This window comes from Rhyacophila brunnea, unplaced genomic scaffold (assembly GCF_057557595.1).
Source record: "Rhyacophila brunnea isolate RB1 unplaced genomic scaffold, BYU_Rbru_1.0 scaffold_9, whole genome shotgun sequence".
In the NCBI taxonomy this organism is placed as follows: domain Eukaryota; kingdom Metazoa; phylum Arthropoda; class Insecta; order Trichoptera; family Rhyacophilidae; genus Rhyacophila; species Rhyacophila brunnea.
The window spans coordinates 42,859,769-42,881,605 of record NW_028233361.1 but is presented as its reverse complement, the minus strand read 5'-3'; the positions used below and the strand labels follow the sequence as shown (position 1 = coordinate 42,881,605).

General features: G+C 33.8%; 1 protein-coding gene across 1 annotated transcript in view; it reads left to right on the top strand.

The window, feature by feature from the left end:
* Rgk3 (Rad, Gem/Kir family member 3) overlaps positions 1-20,122 on the top strand; it is a 339,001-nt gene extending 318,879 nt beyond the window's left edge. Inside the window, exons 5-6 of the mRNA XM_085959861.1 lie at positions 17,951-18,140; positions 19,724-20,122. Of these exons, the coding sequence (XP_085815987.1) occupies positions 17,951-18,140; positions 19,724-20,004 (471 nt within the window). The 3' untranslated portion in view covers positions 20,005-20,122. The remainder of the gene's footprint in view (positions 1-17,950; positions 18,141-19,723) is intronic.
* The last annotated feature ends 1,715 nt before the right edge of the window (positions 20,123-21,837 follow it).

The window sequence follows — 21,837 nt, the reverse complement described above, 5'->3', positions numbered from 1 at the left end:
TCAATTTAGTTTTTGATATATTCGCATTACAGAGTTTTTTTAATAAACATTGCGTATAATTTCCATCAACAGAGCAAGGCTGCCGCCGTGAAGAATTTAATTCATTAGATATCGTGGACGTGTATATTTTTCATTCGAGAATCTGCTCCGCTGTGGATTTTTCATATTTTGTGAATATGTAAATATTTTCGCAGTGAAAAAATAAACAAAACCATAGTTTGTTAGGTTTTTTTCTCGGTATGTAGTCAGAAAACAGAAATACCGATTAGCAAAATAAAAAATGCTTTTCATATTTTTATTTAACCAGAATATTTTAAATTGTGTAGGCATATTTACAATCGCAATATATTTCGTCAGAATACTTTGGTGGACAACATATTTATTCTTCTTTTATGACCGCTTCTCACTCGGATTATATGGTTGCCACGCGGCGTCTCCAGGAATCCCGTAGCGTCGTTGTATACCACAGTGGCGAAGAATGTCGCTTGGCTGTGGAGATCCGGCATATATAGTGAAAACTAAACTTTGTCCGTCATACGTTCTTGTTTGTATTGAACTAAAAATACAAATTGCAGATGGTATTGATTAATTAATTAAAATTCATTTAAATCCTGCCTAAAACAAGCCTTACTTAATAGATATTATATAAAAAATAATATTCTTCTGTCCATAAAATATTTAAAATATTCCATTTAATCATACATAGTTTTAGATATTTTATAGATTGAAAATGTCTGATTAAATCTATGAATATGAAATGAAAATTTATTTTGGTTTGGTTAGGCAGACTTTAATCGAATTCTTAAAAACTATCAACAATTTGTATTATTAGTTCAATTAAAACAAACCCTAAATATGACTGACAAGATCTGCCACCACAGCCCACCACTGCTATTGAATCATAATTTGATCTAGGCAAGGTTTATTTGAATTTTAAAAATATACCAATAAAATTTTCAATATTTTGTATTCTTAGGTCAATTAAAATAAAAAAGTATGACTGACAAATTTTAGTGTGTACTCTTTCGTTAGCAGCCTACCTCCGTACCCTTCGCCACTGGCGATTACAATATTTACCTACTAGAATTGCAATTACAATCATGGCCCCCATAAGGGGGGGCTAATAGGCCTCTAGTCTGGGGGCCCGGACTCAATGAGGGTCCGGCGTGACGTATCAACCAGATAAGTGAGATAAACACACTTCGCAAATTTTCTCTAATCAGGGAACTCTTATATTATTCTGTTCTGTGGCTCTAATTGTAAAAAAGTCGCCTGCAGCGTTATTTCACTTCTGTGGTTTTAACATTTTAAAACATGTGGTTGTGCAATGCCATTTTTGATTATTGTATTTCGATACCTACTCGACAAGTGGATTTATTAAAAATACAAAAACTTTTAGAAATACACTGAATACCCTTAATTTTACCTGGAACACCATTTGGAAAACGATACCTTTTTTCTGGTAGGTACCTACCTATATATCGTCACTGTTCTGGCAGAAGACACTAATTCGAAAAAATGACATATTGATTTAGTTATACCAAAATGTTCCTTATTTCAAACTTTACCGTCTGGAAACCTTTTTAATAAATAAACATTCATTATTTTAAAGTCATCCTTTTTACGATTATTTAATAAACTCACATGATAGACCATTTCAAACATTTTAACAACTTTAAAGTCAAATTACTCAAAACTAGTATTCTCCAGTTGGTGTGTTCTGCCAGAACAGAGACGATATTATCTGAGGTGTTTTCAAGTTATGTATGTTTAACATAGTTATGTTTGTTTTGTATACCTACCATCAAATTATTTAAATCAACGATAAATAATTATATCACTTATACTATCATAGTTGGAAAAAGTCATGTAAATGTAGGTATTAAGTATTAATTATTGCTTTTACATTGTTTTCTTCTTTATAAAACTTCATTAAATTTTATAGAAATACAAAAATAATATAAGTAGATGGGTAGGTAGGTACATAGTTTATAAGAAAATGAGCGTGCCTTACAACCTAAATATATTTATAGCCAGGGCTCGAAATGGACCGGAGCGCCGTTCCTGTTCGTGGAATCGGTAAAATTATTGCTCCGTCTCGTGGAAAAAATAATTTGACCGTCTGAGCTAGATATGTCATATAATAGAAAATCCAAAACACTTATTTTTATGAAATACACATACTATTTGATAACTATTTAAATATCTTCAGAAAACTGTCGAGCGCTCCGGTTCGTAGACTTTTCCATTTTGAGCGCTGTTTATAGCAAGTGACGTCCCTAGATAAAATTCCCCCCCCCCCCCATTTTTTATAAGTACAGTATTTTTTTTATCATCCTTCATGACTCCAATATTTAATAAATATGTTGTATGGATACATTACTAACAAAATATAATTACCACTAAATCTAATTGTTTTTAAATGCCATCTCTGCTTCAATAGACAATATTGCGAGTTCACGGTTTCAGATGCATTTAAAAATACACTTGACAACTTCCAAAACTCGCGAGTGACTGTCAAAAATATTTTTGAATGAATTTTAAAATAGGTTAGTAAGTCATCATCATCAGGGGTGCGACAACCCGGTGTGGGTCTTGGCCTCCTCCAACAGCTTCATCCACGTGTCCCTATCCAGTGTGGCCTCTTTCCAATTCGGTACCCCCAGAATACCTACCCATAATTCAAATATAATTCGAAAATCTGCACGTATCATTGCTGGACACCAATGACGTTACGTCCAAGGACAAAGGAAGTAAACTAGACATCGCGAATCCGAAAAAAAACAGTCCGGTTAAACCTTGTATGTTAATTGAACGTAGTTATGCAGAATGTAACCAGTCCACAATAATGTCGAGCTGAGATAATCGCACTTTAGTAACAACATGATTGTTAAAAATGTATGTAAAAATGTAAAATGTCAAATTGTAAATAGTATTTTATTTCAAGAATATTTTTTTGCGGCTTGGCTATTTTCAGCAAAATGTAGAGAAAAGCTTCTCGCATCTGATCTATATCAAATCTCATTTTTTTATTTTTTGTGGATTGGTCACTTTCTGCATAACTACGTTCAATTAATACATTTTGTTTCCAAACAGTGAGCTGATTTTTTTAATGGAAAGATATTTCCGTTATTACCAAGTTTAGGTAGCTATTTCTACATATACTTAATGATTCTCCTCGATTTGCCGCCCTTTGAATAACTGCCGTCCCCAAGCGACGCTCAATCTGCCTATCCCCACGGGACGTCACTGCACATAGGTACGCAAGCATTGAGAAAGACTTTAGATTTAAATATTCACAATAGCACTTATAGAAGAATATTTTAGCTACAAAAATAATAATCGAAAATCTGTAACTGTACTTACCTATCCAATTTAAATAATTGACCAATTAATTTAATAAGACGATCAATGTTCTGATAAAATTTGAGTTCCTGTTTTTTTTCATTTCGTGCGTTTTTCAAGAATACATAATTGCTTTAGAAATAATAATAATTCATAATAAGTCGGAATAAGAGTCTCTTTTCGATGTTGCCTACCTATCGCTAATTGCTACATATTTTCTTAAATTATTATAGGTAGGTATCTAAGCACTCAATCGATACTTTTAATAGCCATAACCATAAATAATCACAATCTATCACTTTGTATTGTAGGTAGGTATATGAATCCATTAGAAGTTTAATGACAAATGAGTTATTTGGCTAATAAATTTGTAAATTTTCGATATTATTAAGTGTCTATCTATCGCTGTGAATTTATTATTTATGGTGGATAAAATAAAACTATTGGTGGTGTTCCAAATTTTAAATAGATATGTTCACAATAATAAAATTATGTTATTACTAGTATAATGTGACATGTAATTAAATTGTCACTCATAATTATTAGTAGGCTTAGGATTTTTAGGTGCTAAAAAATGAATAATAGGTACCTAAAATATGTAGATATAATTGAAAAATATGTTATTAAAATTTCGTGATTATGTGCTAACAAAACAAAAATAGGTGCTAAAAATTTAAGTAAGTATTAGCCGGCTCGCACATCGCAACTCGCCTTGTGTGCCTGACGGCCATAAATCAAAGACTTCTGAGACTGCCGGCGAATGTTGTATGCTACAACCTCGCACATCTGCCAGCGGCAAACGTCAAACGTGAAAAAGGACAAGTCTCTCGTCTGCCATTTTTATTGTGTTGATTGTATGAACAAACGTCAAACGCTCACCGCGATGAGCGAGCAATGACAGTGTAGACAGAGACAGAAACAGAAATGGCCGATGGCAGCAGGCTGTGCGCTTGCGCGGAGGCGACATTCCCGAGATCGACATGCACGCTTTGGCCATTGCAACTAGACGAATGTCGCAGGGTCACAGAGTTGCAGTTGCATCGGCCAATCTGCGAAGGTCCATTTGATAACGTTTGCTTCTTGGTTTAGCCGGCTCGCACATCACAACTCGCCTCGTGTGCCTAACCGCCATAAATCATAGCTTCCGAGAACGGGCAGGCGGTGTTCCTTGATAAAACCTCGCACATCTGCTTAGCGATATCGACATTCGCCCCATCGTGGCTGCTCCGAACGCGGCGACAGTCTGGAGAGAAATGGCCATTTGTGCAGCTGTACGCTTGCGCGGAGTCGACTTTATTTCGATCCAACATGCAGGCTGTATGACATGCGACATGTTGCATCTGCGGATCGTCTCGTGTTGCAGTTGCATCGGCCAATCTGCGAAGCTCCATTTGATAACGTTTGTTTCTTGGTTTACGATGACGTCACATCGACGAATTCGTCGTAAGCCGCATGCGGCGAGTTCTGATGTGCGAGCCCTCTAACGATGACGTCACATCGACGAATTCGTCGTAAGACGCATGCGGCGAGTTCTGATGTGCGAGCCCTCTTACAATAAATCATATATATTTTAACAGTATAATTTATTATTTATTCACAAATGGAAAACGCTTTATTACAATAAATAATAAAATAATGCTTCAAATTTTCGAAAGTGAATATTTGACGATTTGATCCTAGCAAATTTTTATACATGGAAAAACTTCTTTCCACTTGGTTCTACAGATGTTATTAGTGCGTATGTAAATGAAACTATTTCTGAAGTAGAAAAAATAGAAATATCTGATGGATTTTCCAAAACAGCTTTAATACTCTGCAGTATTTTTATTTAAAACATTATTTAATTTTGTACTTATTTTTATACCAATTATTGGTCAAGGAACATTAATTTTATTATTTTAGCAGCAATATTAATTTGCTCCACTACTTAGTGACTTTGTAAATGATTCTAACATTTCAATTGTGTTTACTAGTGTTATTGTGTTAATTAATTTCGTGTTTATGTGAAAATATGTGCTTAAACCTAAAATAATATGTAAAAATATGTATTTATCCAAAAATAGATGGTAACAAATAGAGCTTAAATGTTTCAAAATTGTCGGAAACAGAAACAGCTATGGCGTCACTCAAAAAAAATATTTAAGTACCTAAGAATCCTAAGCCTAATTATTAGTAACCAGTGGAAAAACCACCCTCTACCTCATAAATAAATAAGTATCATCCTTTTATTAATCATTGAAATAAAATATTCAAAATGTACCTACATACCGAAAAGTGGGTCAAATGTCCAAATAACCTTTCAATTCAAATATATAGGTGGGTACTATTAAAATGTCTTGAAGTTATCATTCTTTGCCCAAACGCCACATATTCGATTTGTGGAAACTGTGTAAAGCTTTCAATAAAAATAAGGAATCCCCTAAAGGGACAGTGTGCTCCAAAATCATCGAATTGACCCGGACTAATGCGATCGGGTCCGGTGATTTCCCGGACTGCCGGTTTCAACTCCACAGGGCGGACAATCAATTAGATACATTTTTGTTGCCGGAAATAATACATAACATTGTATTTTTTTGTGTTTATTTATGTAGTTATTTGACAATTTAACAATCGGAATAGTTAATTAAACACTAAAAAAACAGGTTGGTTGGTGCAGTGCGTAGGGCGCTTGCCTTCCACCCGAGAGTTCCTGGGTTCGATTCCCGGTCAGGACACACAATATTTATGTATTTTTCTCAAAGTCTGGTTGTTTGTGGTTGTTCAAAATTACCAACAACCACCTTGTACGAAAAAGCAAGGACATGGTTATTAATAATTTTAAAAATAAAAAAAACCCTAAAAACATCTACTCGACTGCAGTTACTAAGTATTCTCAATCGATGGATGTTTATAATATCGACTGGAAAAAGGACGTAACTCTCGGTTTTTTCAAAATAGGTTTTATTATATTAGTCTAGTAAAATAATTATATTAACTAAGTATCCATTATTGAACGAGTCGTAAAATCTTTATGTTTTTTGTTGCCTTGACAAATGAAAATATCTAATGGGCGACTAGTTTTTTAAATTCCACAAGAATGTCAAAATAATAATACCATTTTTGCTTCTGCGCTGAGCATATGAACAGTGACGTCCCGTAGGGGTAGGCAGATTGAGCGTCGCTTGAGGACGACAGTTACTTGAGGGCGGCAAATCGAGGAGAATCATTTGGCATATATAGAAATAGCTACCTAAACTGGGTACTTAATAACGAAAATATCTTTCTTTAAACAAATCAGCTCACTGGTTGGAAACAAAATGTATTAATTAACATAAAAGGTTAAACAGGACCAGTGTTGCCATCTTTTTCTATGCTGATTATAGTACAAAGGCGTAAAAATTATAGTATTTCTGTAAAAAATATAGTACAGGAACATTTTTCGGCTTAAATCCTTTAAAATTATAGTATTTTGGCATATTTGGCGCAAAATTATAGTATTTTACATTTTTTGCAAAATCAAAATTATAGTATTGTACTATAATAAAATTATAGTACGGTTGGCAACACTGAACAGGACTGTAATTTTTTGTCGGGTTCGCGATATCTAGTTTACTTCCATTGTCATTAGACGTCCTTGGTTACCAGAAACGACACGAGCACAAATGCGGCATTATGACGCTGCCCAAGGGCGGCATTTTGTCTAGGGACGTCACTGCATATGAATTAACACGGAGTCGGTATTAAACAACACTAACATGGACCCACCTTACCAACCGCCCCGTACCACACTCAGTCTTAATCGAGCGTATTACGAGACCCTAAATTTGGTATGAAGCATCAGTAGGTTTTTTATGCCTGGAAATGTCACAGTGGATCTATTCTATACACAAGGCGGCTATCGACGGCAGTTTATCATATCGTCGCAATAGATTGGTTTGTCGAATATCCGTTTTTGTCGAAATCGACCTTTTAATGCAGAATGATTTTTTTTATCTAAATGAACCTGAACCTTCCTTTTCTTTAAATTGCTTTGTAATGAAAATAACATTCATATGCTGGAATAACAACAATTTAAATACCTCCATGAATTTAAATATAGGATAATGTAATTTGTTTTTCATCTACTGAACATTTTACATTTGGTCTATTCGACAAACCAATCCTACAGCGACGATATGTATGTATTGAGGTATTATAATTTATTGTTACAATAAGTTAGCCATCTAAACTGTCAAAGCTATCTATCTCGCTCTAAAAGTTAACACAGCCAAGAGTGGGGCTGTTAAAACATGGCACTTTTTGACACTTTCGACTGCATAAATATTATAAACTATTGTCGATAACCGCAGATAGCCGCCTTGCGTATAGAATATACCCACAGGAACAGTTACGCAAGACTGAGGTTGTCACGCATACAAGTGTGTTTTAGCTAAGTTTAAATTGACGTTATTAATAAAATGTGCCCATTGAATAGAGGAGCACAGAGAACTAACAAAAAATAATTACAAGATAAAAAGAACTTTTTAATATAAAAATACCTCGTTTTTAAATTTTCTGTTGAATCCAAAGAGATTGGAGTCTTTCAATCTCTTTGGTTGAATCATATAAACTTGACAATTCTATGTATTAATAAATATTTTTTTTGTAGGTACTTGATTTATAAATACTGAATAAATATTATAGAATAGGTAGTGAAATGTCATTTTGACATTTCATATTGATTTCCATAGTAACGCACGTATATATTAATAATTTAGTGGCTAGGACCCCTTAGCAACCAATAATAGTGAATAGTGAGTAGTAAATATTTTTTTTAACGAATTTCTTCCGAAACATACAAAACAGAATTAACTGAAAATTAATTCAATTCTGCTTAAACATGGCTAAAAGTATTAAAAGAATGCATTGTCGTCGTGTTCTGATATATTCTAAAAGTTTCAAATGTCTAGCTAGTCGGGAAGTTAGTTAAAAATCTTGGACAAACAAGAAAAAAATTGTACTGCACAATAAAAAATCTGTACCGCACAAACAAGAATACGAGCTAATAAAAACGTGGTAATAACAATAATTATGAATAATAAAACAACACAAAGTTAATTCAAAACTTTACTGATGAACATTTTATGTGAAGAGATCTTTACGTCCACAATGGATGTTAAGCAGACGTTATTTACAAGGATTACAAGGTAAGCCATTCGCCGACCCATTAAGTCCGGTTACATGTAAGTTGTACGTATGCAGTAACATCGTGGGACATTTATTCGTGCGCCGCAGTACGTGAAACATGAGTTCGTATATTTCACCATGGAATACATTTGTACGTATCTCACAAAATGCGGCGATAGTTTGCAAATAGTACTGTTCCAATTAGATTAACCCTAACCTAACCTTACCTAGTAAAGACATCTCCACATGAAGCGCCTAGTTTCAAAAGCCCCTAAAACGGTTTTTGAAATTTTTTGAGTTAGATATGTATTTAGACAGATATTTTTGTTACCTATTGATAGGTACGGGTTTATGTAGGGTGTTGATTTATACTTTTTACTTATTAAAAACACTGATTCAGGGACATTAAGTATATTTCGCTTGACAAGTAACAATTAATTACTAACAACATTTGTAAACGAACGCTTTGGCGCGAAAAGGGTAGCAAATCGTATTTAGAGGCGACGTTCAAGGCTCAAGGGTGGTAACCGACTGACAGTACCTGCCCTCGACCCTTCGTCCGCCCAGAAACAGATAACGGTAACTTTCTTTTTCTTTGTTTAGCTGTGCGTGCATCCTGGTCCAGCCTTGACTAATTTACAGTTACAATAATATCATTATATTCCCAACTCTGTCGATTGGAGGATTTTTGATGGGGGATTTAGGCATTATGATAATATAATAAATATTATTTGGTATCACTATATGATGGCCAAAGATTGAACTTTAAAAAAACGTCAAAAACCGTCAATACGTATGATCAAAAATTAGGGTAAATTTCAAAACCTGCTAAAATGGTTGGGTGTGCTTTTCAAATACCCCTAAAATGGAAAGCCAAAATACTCTTTAGAATGTAAAGAATTTAAAAATTAATACATAAAGTTCACAGATTGCATAGATATGATTTTCTCTCATTTTTCTCAAAACTAACTAAAATAGTTTTTCTCATTTTTCTCAGAACTACCTAAAATCGTTTTAGGGGCTTTTGAAACTAGACGCTTCACATGTTGTAGCATACGTACAAATATACTCCACGGTGAAATGTTCAACGAAGAACTCGTCGTTTGATTAAATGTTACACGAACTCATGTTTCACGTACTGCGACGCACGAATAAATGTCCTGCGGTGAACTGTTAAGATAACGATTAAGTCCTTGCTTACAATCACACAAAAAATAGAAAAATTTCCGCCAAATTTTGTAGGCATCAGAGGCGGACACCGATTGGGAAGCACTGCCATAGAGAACACCATATACACAGGGCCCATTGATGTCACAAGCGATTTTCGGAAAACAATTATAGTATATTCATCAAAATATTGTGAAGGGGCCTGCATGTATTAATTATTATTTTGTAGGTAATAAAAGACATCGCTAATTGGTTTGTTTCGAAAGGGGTGCGTAGCTACATAATTTTGGCAAACCGTATATCAAAGGTGGACTAATTAATGAATTTTGTGAAATTATAGCACTTGTGGTATGATGTTTTGTATGGCATCGATGAAGCATCAGTTGCGTGCACACGTCATCATGAAATCATTATACTATTTGATTAATAAATCTACAAAATTATACGTAAAAAATCAACTGGTATATTATCAATATTTAGTTTTGTAAATATTATTGATAACGATTTTATATTTTACAACATCAAAGAATTACTTACTTTGTTCTAAACTATGGTTTATCTACTCAATAATTTAAAATGATAAGCTAAAATCGGCAACGTTTTTCTGTCTGTTTTTTTTTCGTGTCAAATTATTTTGTAATGTTTTTTAATTTTAAATATTTATATTTCATTCGTTATACGTGTACAAATGCAGTGACCCAGTAGTTGAAAAAATGGTCCAGAACACAGCTTCGCTTCTCGCATTTTTCGAAACAATCGCTCAGTTTCGTGCAAAATAAATAAATTGCAATATAATTCATTAAGATAATGATTAAATTCATTGTACCTATACCTATTAGGTACATAAATTATTATTAATAAAGGTTTAATACGAAATGCATAGGAGGCAGTGACGTCCCGTGGGGGTAGGCAGATTTAGCGTCGCTTGGGGGCGGCAGTTGCTCGAAGGGCGGCAAATCGAGGAGAATCATTAGGTATACATAGAAATAGGTACCTAAAATTAGTAATAACGGGAATATCTTTTCATTAAAATTGAGCTCACTGGTTGGAAACAAAATGTATTAATTAACATGAAAGGTTCAATAGGAATGTAATTTTTTGTCGAGTTCGCGATGTCTAGTTTACTTTCGTTGTTTTTAGACGTCACTTCCTTGATGACCAGCAATGACACGTGCAGATTTGCGAATTATATTTTAATTATAGATACACGGTACATACTAACCTAATAAATTTATCCAAATATTTTTGCCAGTCACTCGCGAGTTTTGAAAGTTGTCAGATGTATTTTTAACCCAATGCTTACGGGCCCTTTTGATTATTTTTTTAATTAACGTGTTAATTTGCATTTGAAAAGCAATTAGCAAAAACACAATTTTGTGCGGCTCGTAAGCATTGGGTTAAATGCAATGACATTAATATGGACGAAGCATCTAGAAAATAAAATGACACTCACTTTGTGTCGGGTCTGCCGGATGGCGAAATTCATATTTTAATATCGGTATCCTACGCTCAAATGAACATTCTGCTTGCAAGCGGTCTGGCGACACCGCTGGGTCTGCCCATACAAAATTTCTGACTGTCAGGTTTCGACTCCACCGTTATTATTGTGTTACAAAATGCCAATGTGCCTAGTTAAAAATTGTAAAAAAATCTACTAAACACTCCAAGAAAGATGGGATATCACTTTGCATGTGTTAGTATTATTTATTATTTATAAAATGCCATTTTAAGATATTGATGAATGTTTATTCAACGCAATTGAATGACAGGAACCATTGGACAGTAAGTCGCCTGTGATTCGCTGGGCTCACTTGCGTCTAATCTCCGAGAAGTCGTAAGTAACCGAGAATCTGTTTCTAACGCAATGAGTCATGACACTAATACGTCATTACAATAAAGGTTATACGAGTATTACTATAAATTCTCGAAGCTTGTATCGCATAATGGAAACGGATACGTCAATGGTCACGTGACATCTACCTATACATCTGTGAATGACTTTCATGCACAATTTCTCGTGCGCGCCGGGTATGAAGTGAGTCGTCCATTTAATATGTCATTGGTTAAATGTATCTGAAACCGTGGACCCGCAATATTATTATCTACTGAAGTACATAGAGATGGCATTTAAATTAAATTTAACGCTATATATTTTGTTACTAATGTATCCATACAACACATTTCTTAGATATTGGAGTGATGAAAAGATGATAAAAAATATTTTACTTATAAAAAATGGGGCGGCATTTTGTTTAGGGGTGTCGCTGATAGGAGGTATAATTATAACAGAAAATTTGAACACATTTTATTATTTTCGATTAATAATTATCGAGCGGTCCGGTTCGCAAATTTTTCCATTTCGAGCGTTATTCTAAATTAAAAATTGGACGATCTAATATTGATAATTGACTATTCGTCAGATAACGAAATACAACTATGGCGATATTACATATTACAAATCGAATTAATTGGCATTTCCATGTAGGTATCAAATTATAGCTTACTTTGTAGATCAATGACCGCGACAATAATCTTTGTATATCTGTTCTCACTTAGTTAGTTAATAGCCTAATTATTACATGATTATAAGTTGATAAAATAATAATCAGTACGTCATGATTGATAAAAAGAGAATTATTCGATTGTAAGTTTTCGACCGAAGCACATCGCTCTGTGCTGTGATTCACATTATTGTAACTATTGTACACCTATACTTATGCAATTTAAATAAACTCACACCCTTCATAATCACGACAACAACTTCTCATCTCTCCTCGTCACAACTCCACTGGCCCTCACATCGACGACCCCCTACACAACAAATATGACACGCATTTTCGTAATTTCAAGCGGTGTCCACATTGGCAACAAGTTGCTAGTAACCTCATTAAATTTCAAATAAAATAATTTATGGTCATATAAATTATGATAATTATCGTGAAATTTACTGAGGTTGCCAGCGACTTGTTGCCAATGTGGACACGGCATTAGAGAATTGATTATAAAAAACAGACTTCCAAGGTGCAAACAAAACTTGATTATTTTTTCAAAGCAGGATTACCGAAAGCAAGCGCGTCGACATTGAACATTAACGTCACTCCACGTGTCCGAATATATTGTCATCCGAAGACGAATAAACATGATTTTGTTTGTATTTTCGTATAACGGACGTTCGGCTTTAACGGGCAGCCCCTCACCCGCATTAGTCCGTTATATCGAGGTTCTACTGTAATTCGATGTTACAGGAATGTTGTCGAAAGGTTTAATACAAACGCAGCCGACGCCACTGCACTACAAAAGCAGAGCGTAATATGTATATGGGCACATCCCTATAATCCCAAAATTAATTGAAAATTCCAATGCAGGCATTTCCAAAAGCGCTTGTGGAATTAAATTTCTCTCTGCAAAATATACATGCAACCTATGAACTGATTCGCCACATATAAGGGATTTAGAAACTGTTTTGTTTTTACTGTACAATATTAAATAATATGTATAAATTACAATATCTCAGAAATCAGTAGTTTGACATGAATATAAAAAAAAACAGTTAGAATACATACAAAATTAATATAATGTTATTTTTTATTAAAGAAATGTTGTATCTCGCCCACAATGGCCGCGCGGCTTAAGCATAGGCCTATAACGTCGTGGGTCCTAGGTTCGAATCCTGGGTCTGGCAAGTACACATATTATTTTTCAATTTGTGTATGAGTCAGAGTATGGACCTAATAGGTTGAGCAAGTGGCTGACATCCATTTCTCGTAAAAACAAAATCTGTTAATACATACCTCCCTCCACTCTGTGGAGGCCCATATTATCTTAATAAGATCGCGCATGATCGATATATTATAAACGTTACATAAATTAAGTAAATGACTTGATTTGGTAATTATTCCGGACACCGGAAAAATGCGGACATAAAATTCCGCACACGAACATTCTGGACATAAAAAATTACGGACACGAAAATTACGGAAACAAACATATTATTATTCAGATTTTTAAAAATTTACATTTATTAGACGTTGAAAGAATTAAAATGGACATTTTATGCAATAACCATTTATCCGCCAAAACGGAGTGTTTTGTAAATCGAATTATTTGCAAATTAATTGACATCTGTGCAATTTTGTCAAAATAATGAATACATACAATGTTTTTTTTACTCACACAGCATTCTTTCTGATACCATAAACAATTTTCAATTTTAATAATGTTTCGTTTACTTATTAAATATTGAAAAACTCTAATCAATTCTGGTAAAAAAGAATCTTCCATTCACCAAATTAATGCCTTTATTGGGTGCAGGGAAGGTAGGTACCACCAAGTTTTTTTTCTGGTTTGGTTGATATTATATATTTTGATATCTTCATCATCATCATCAGAAGTCGACCCACTGGTGGATGAAGGACCTCTCCTAGCTCCCTCCTCTCTTCTCGGTCATATATATACTTTTACAAATTGATGGACCAAATAAAACTCTACCGCTCAAAATAAATTTATCCAATAATACTGTGTCCAGCACTCCGGCACTTCTTCAGACAGCTGTTTTCATTAATAAACAATAATTTTCAATCACTTTAATATATCAAATTATGCGAAAGAAGCGATTGGTCAGGTCTCCGACGTTTTTATGGGTATTAGGGGAGCAAGGGGGAATTGGAGCCTACTGAGGAAATTGTTGAAAAAAGTAACAAAATGTTCTAATCGTTTATTATTAAGGCCATGCATTAGTTGAGGCACGGTCTAAAAAGATCGTTGCTAGGCGATGCGCGGATTGCGGGTCGCGGGTGCAAATGACGCCTGTCAAACGAAATATTATTTGTCATATAAATCCAACATACGTCTATTTTATGTTCTGTTTATTGTTCTATTAGTAATAATAATAATATATTCATTGACATGTTTTCTTTTTAAAGTAAATGGGTAACGTTTTTAGTCATCTTTACACGATTTTAGAATTAATTGACCCGTCGCCATCACGCAGCAAAGTGACGTGTTTCTGGCTCGACATTCTCTCACTGAATGGCAGCGAGTCCAAAATTTCGTCGCGCCTACAGTTGAAAATTATTTGGCGTTTTACTGATGCGTCACCTTAAGAGTTGAAATGAGTCCTTTGGTTACATAGTAATAATATTACTGCAATTTCCATTCAAAAATTCTATTACTAAGGTACAAAAAAAACGTTTTCCCAAAAAACACATTTGGCTCCAATTACCCCACATGTAGGGTAATGAGAGCCAAAAATTTACCAAATATGTAATGGGAGCTTCATATTTTAATATGCTTACAAACACTTAGGTACCTGTTTTATTAAGCAGGGTGAAATTTTCAATCTTTAGCATTTTGCATCGATTTTGTATAATATCAATAACTGTAAGTACCTAATCATTTTCGGTACTTATCCGTCGAAATATTGAAAAATGTATTTTATAAAAGGGGGGGATTTTTAAAAACAACGGCTCGGTACTATTTTATTATTTTATTCTTATTACGTTTTTCTTAGGTCGTATTCTTATTTGTCCGGTGGTTCTTTGTCCGGTACAAATCTTGCAATCGATTTTTAACTAACTTCCCGACTAGCTAGACATTTGAAACTTTTTGAATATATCAGAACACGATGCCAATGCATTTTTTTTAAGGAGAATTGAATTCATTTTCAGTTAATTCTGTTTTGTATGAAAAGTTATTTCGACACCATTATTGGTTGCTAGGGGTCTGAGGTCCTAGCAATTAAATTATTTATATATACGTGCATTACTATGGAAAGCAATATGACATGTCAAAATGACATTTCAGTATTATTTCTATCAAGTACAAATTTTTTTGATCGTTTAAGCTAGTCAAGTCAAGTTTATATATGATTCAACAGAAATTAAAAACGTTGTATATAAAAAGTTATTTTTATCTTGTAATTATTATTAATTTAGCAACACACCACTAGTCCTGAGCGTCATGACTTTTTTTAACTTTACGGTCACAGATAAAAGTCAGCTAAAACAAACCGAAAATATAAAAGTAGATATGTATTTTTCATAGCTGGCAATACCAGCGACATAATTTCCTAAAGTCGTTTCATCCCCAAACAAATGGTTGCCTAGATGTACTCCGTTCCGTGTGACCTGAAATAAAATTGTTTATGCTACATACCGCTTTGTTCCAATGATAAAACGACACTTAAACAGTTTCCTCTTGTACTATTCTCGCATTTCTGATTTAAAATTCCTAGATATTTCTGTCTATTTAATCCTACAATGTTGTCAATAGATTTTTGACAAAGATTATTAATTTATTTGTTCGACCATTCACTCAACCACAATTTGAATAATAGGAATATTGAAGAGTTAGGAGGGAACATTAATAATTATTCATTCCTTGGAGCCAAATTTGTATTTACTATAATGTACCACAAATTGAGCTTAACACAAAACATAGGTAGATAGGTATCTTTAATTGACACATTTACGAAGGATAACTTTTAGCCATTCAAATCGGATACCCAAAGTGGAAAAAGATAATATAGAATATCGCCGATATATTGTGATTGAGTTGTTAAAACCTCGGATGTGACAATTCTGTCAAAATTTATACATTTTTTTAAATATTTTCTGTTCACATACGAATTCGATAAAACACTATGTTCTTTATTATCTACCACCAATATTAATTATTGAAGAAATCTCCTATGTGACAATACCTACATGTCTCATTATTTCCGTGTATGATGACTGTGAATAAATTATTGGTGGAAATACATTATAAATAAGTATTCTTAATTAAAATAAAACAAAATGTGTATTACTAATTATTCCACATAGTTTAATAGTACCAGGTATTTATTTAATTCGCAGCACAAGAGAATGCATAAACCCCTTTATATCTTACTATGCAATGTATACGAAATTAACAAGATAATTAGGTATTTTAAACATTTGTAACATCTTTAAATCCAAAGCATGGGCGAGATCCTATGACGCAAAAGACAATTGATTTGTCAGAAGATTTAAAAGGGGACCTCGAAACAGTTCAAACCGTCATGTAATTTAAAAAAATATTCTTAGAAATATCTTAAAAATGTGTATTTTTCTCACCGTTGGTATGATAATTCTGTAGTAAGATGGCAAAACACGATATGTCCGTTTTTCTAAATTGGTCAGGAGAGCAATTTTAAACTTCAAAAGACATTCAAACAATGGACATATCACATATTGACACAGCTTATTTCTCCCAACCTATCAGAGCTATTAATACCATATTTTGATATCTTGTAGATCTCACTGAGACGTGTCTGAAGGTATATATATGTTACACCGAATGTGCGAAATTGACTATTACATGAAATGGGCAAAATTTTGGCTAATTCATGTAATAGTCAAGCCTGTTGCCTTATTAATGATTAGGTAAATTTTCTGCTGAGTACATGAATTCGCCAGGGTATGGAATTCTTGAACTGTCAACATGACAGAAGAAAAAGTAAATTTAATACGGATGGTTTTATTAGTTATAATTGGACATAATATAATATTATTATTATTAGGTTAGGTTAGGTTAGGTTAGGTTTTGTAATTTTGAATTAAATTATTCAACTGAATGTCCATTTTGAGGTCAGCTAACAAGTGTCAACAAACTATCACAAACATTCAATCGACCATTGCACGTTTGATACCCAAGCACGAATCAAATCGCGAAAATACTTTTCAATAAAATTCTTCCGTTATCATATTATAGTTCTAGATTTTTTTTGCGCATAGTAAATGGATATGAATGTCATTGTAGTTATTGATTGGTATATTTTTATATTATAATCAATGACATTTGACACATTTGTTTAATTTCTAATGTTTAATCACTCTTCAGATATTTTGTCTAATTCATGAATAAGGCATTTTTCATGATTTAGGCAAAATTTTGCCCATTTCATGTAATATTCAATTTCGCACATTCGGCGTAACATATATAACTCAATTTGCCAGAAAAACGAACATATCATGTTTTGCCATCTTACTTCAGAATTATAACACTTATAATACTCAATACTTAATAATTATTTTACGATGAAGTTCCTAGGTGATTTATGGTTTATATTATTATTTGTTATAATGGGGAGAGGCTCAACTTCAGTTCAGTTCTCCACATCCCTAAGCCCACCATTGATCCAAAGAAGGGAATTTGAAATTAGACCCACCATATAGCAGTCCATACTACCATTTAGTTATGTTGGTCTATAAAAATAAAGGTGGTTTTTGTCAAAGAAATCTATTCTTAAAGGCTATTTTTTTCTTTGTTCCAGGAGGAAATTGACAGAATGGACCCGCCAGATGCCTTTGTAGTGATATACTCAGTCGTAGACAAGTCTTCATTCCAAAAAGCGGAGCAGGAACTGTCGCGACTTCATGATGCAGAGCTTCTTAGAACCAGACCAGCACTGCTTGTAGCCAATAAAATAGACATGGCAAGGAGTAGGACAGTTTCAACGCAAGGTATATATACAAAATGTGAACTCTGCCATTCTTGGTGGTGTTGGCTTGTGTGTCTCTGATAATTACCTTAGGAATCGAGGGCATCCGTTGTTTGTTCTCCCACGGTGCAGAACTAACCTGCCATTAGTAATGCCAATTGGGAGGGCAATAACCATGTTTAATGAAATCGCTTCGGATATTGATATATTCCACTTACGTGAGGGTGAATTTAGGTGGACGTTGTTTTTTCAATTCTTAAAATAGGGTCTGCTTAACTCATCCGGTGTATTTCCTTGTACTTATGTACTTAATATTTTTGTATTTACACATTTATACTGTAGAATACCTTAATACTGATCTATCTCTTGTGTTATGTACATAAAACTGTTTTAATAATATTTCTTTGTTTCTAAATGTCATGTTGTGAACGTCTTAAACTTATAATTTGTAATGTCCACAATATGTAAAATTGAAATTGAAATTGAAATTGAATAAATTGAAATTGAAATTGAAATATAATATATTATATTTTATATAATATATACCTACATAATATGAGTAGTAAATAATAAAAATAAAAGTGCATGGAAGCACACAGAGTGAACTAGGTTCATAGACCCTATCTTAAAAACATATAAAACAACGTCCAACGTATCTCACGCAAGTGGAATATATCAATATCCGAAGGAATTTGAATAAACATAGTTATTGCCCTCCCAATTAGCATTACTAATGGCAGGTTAGTTCTGCACCTTGGGAGAACAAAAAAATGGATGCCCCCAATTTCTAAGATAATTATCAGAGACACACAAGTCAATAATACCAATGGCAGAATTTCCATTTACACCACGTATAAGTTGGAAAAATATGTAGCTAAATAAAGATCCCTTCTTAATTTTAAGTTACAGTATGTAAGCATACCTACTAGAAAGTCAGGCGGATAAGGTTTCCGATAATATCCATACAGCCGAAAGTAAAGAAGTCTCAAAAATTTCTTCTGGACCCTCTCTACCATAATGCCGTACTTCAATTGATGTATGGGCCCAGTCAATAGACCCACTCTCAAGTCTGCTTCTAACTTAAGAGTTATAGAGAATTTTTAATACTGTAACATCCGAAAAGACCCGGAAAGTACACAAGACAAAGCACACATTTGTAGCGCTGTTTTATAAAAAAAATGGTGTCCATATGACGTCAGTTTACTGTCAAACATAATGCCAAGATCCCTTACTGATGATATTCGCGAGAGAACTCTGCCATGCACCAATAGCCCAGTTAATCGGAATCATCTGTACCTATATATTATAATATTGTCACTGTTCTGGCAGAAGACACTAATTCGAAAAAATGACATATTGAGTTAGTACCAAAATGTTCCTTATTTCAAACTTTACCGTCTGAAAACCTTCTTAATAAATAAACAGTCTTTATTTGAAAGTCATCCTTTTTACGATTACCTAATAAACTCACATGATAGACCATTATTTCAAACATTTTAACAACTTCAAAGTCAAATTACTCAAAACTCGTATTCTCCAGTTAGTGTGTTCTGCCAGAACAGAGACGATAATGTCCAACTAAATGTAACACTCTTTCTTTTTCAGATGGAAAATGCCTAGCGTGCACGTACAGAGCGAAATTCATTGAGATATCAGTTGGAATAAGTCACAACGTAGACGAACTTCTCGTCGGTATTTTGAATCAAATACGCCTCAAGCAAGAACACACCGCGTCCCTCGGCTCAAGAGAAACTTCCCCAGCGCCGCAATGGTATAAATCTAGAGGAGTTGTCAGAGCTAGTATGAAAGCTCGCCAAATGCTCACGTGGATCCTAGGAAAAGAAGATTCTAAATTTAAAAACTGCGAGAATCTCCATGTTTTATAAGTGGCAACATATTATTTCGTTTTGTTTGTGTTCTTAATTTAAAAATTCGAAACCCTCTTCATAATAATATTATTATCTATGACTATAATTGACAGATAGGCACTTTAAATAATGCATTTCAAATACATAATAGAATAAGTAATAACCAACTTAACGTTAGTGCTTTGTTATGCTGTCATACTAAAACAAAACAAGACCACATTTTTTTTGTATTTTGGGTCAATATTACAATACGTCACCATGTTTGATCCTAATAGGATTATATGGGCCTTCACAGAGTGAAGATTTTGTTTTTATGAGAAATAGATGTTCGCTCAACCTATTGGCCGGCTCTCACATCAGAACTCGTCTCGTGCGCCGAACAAACCTTCCAAGAACTAAAGTCCAATGTTGCTTGTGTATACCGCGCACAGCTATCTAGCGACAGTCGCACGTAGCCTTCGAAACGTATTGAAATTTGAATGTGGTGATCGGCGAGCCGGTATAGGAATGACCAATTCGTAGGTGTTTGTTTGTGACATCGACCCTCCGACTCGGAGCCCGAGAAGGATGCAACTTGTCGATTGCAACAGCCATATGTTTTTTTCAGATGAAACAGTTGCATTCGACCAATCTGCGCAGCTCTATTTGGCAACGCGTGTTTTGTTGTTTTGTTAAATAACGATGGCGTCACATCGACGTATTCGACACGTTTTAAGGCGAGGCGAGTTCTGATGTGAGAGCCGGCTTAGGTCAAAACACACGTCGGGATTCGAACGCCGGACCCACGACATTATAAGCCAACACGTTGCCGTTGCCACTCTTTTGTGGCATTAACAGTGTCACAATTTTTTTTAACTTACATAACTTCACTACGCCCAGTGGCTTACTCATGGCATACTCCAGTAAATGGAAAGCACAATGGCCTCTTGCCGTGTCAAATTTGCAGCGTATAGATTGTTGTGTAGCACCACAGGTGAAACAGAGTTGACGCCGGAATCTGTGCAGCTGTAGCACATGTCATAGAATGCATGTCCTAACCGTGTGATGAGCCTCTTTTCTATTACATCAGTTGATCGGCCATTTCCGTATCAGTGTATTCCCGAGATTCGTAGATACATTGATTCAACACACGTTATATTCATCATTTAATAAGCTTCCTATCCTATTTTTTTATGCAATCAAGTCACCAATTCAGTGGTGTTTAATATAGCCATGTGGCTGTTTCGTTTTCATTTTATCCAATATGACGGCATAACATCAAATTGTTAGAATCCAAAGGTAAACAAATCCTTTCTTTCCCTTTATCAGTACAGAACATTTTAAAATCTTTAGAATAATATTTATTATCTTGTAGGGTTTTCATAACGTTGTATAGATAAATAAAAATGTATACAAATCGTTTAAATTAAGCCATTTTTATGAGTTCATTTTATATGGTATTATATTAGACACTATATATCTAATATACATATTATTATTATTATGTAGAGATTATGGAATTCTTTTTTAACCATAACATTAGCTTTTTTTATGTATGTAAGTATTTAGTAGCCTTTGATAATTTTTAATTTACAATAAGATTATCAAAGCAGACATTTATCGTTAATTTCTGTCATAGTTGAAACACAATTGACTTATTTTAAAACGAGCTTATTTATTTAAGAATGTGAAAAATATTAAATTTGATGATTCACACTATTTAAAGCTATTATTATCTACTTAGCAAATCAATATTAATATTAATAAATATTATCAAACATTATCAAATAATATATACATTTTCTATTGAATTGTTTACCATCTTACCGTAATAATATTAAATTTCTCTAAAAATATTGTATAAAATTTATA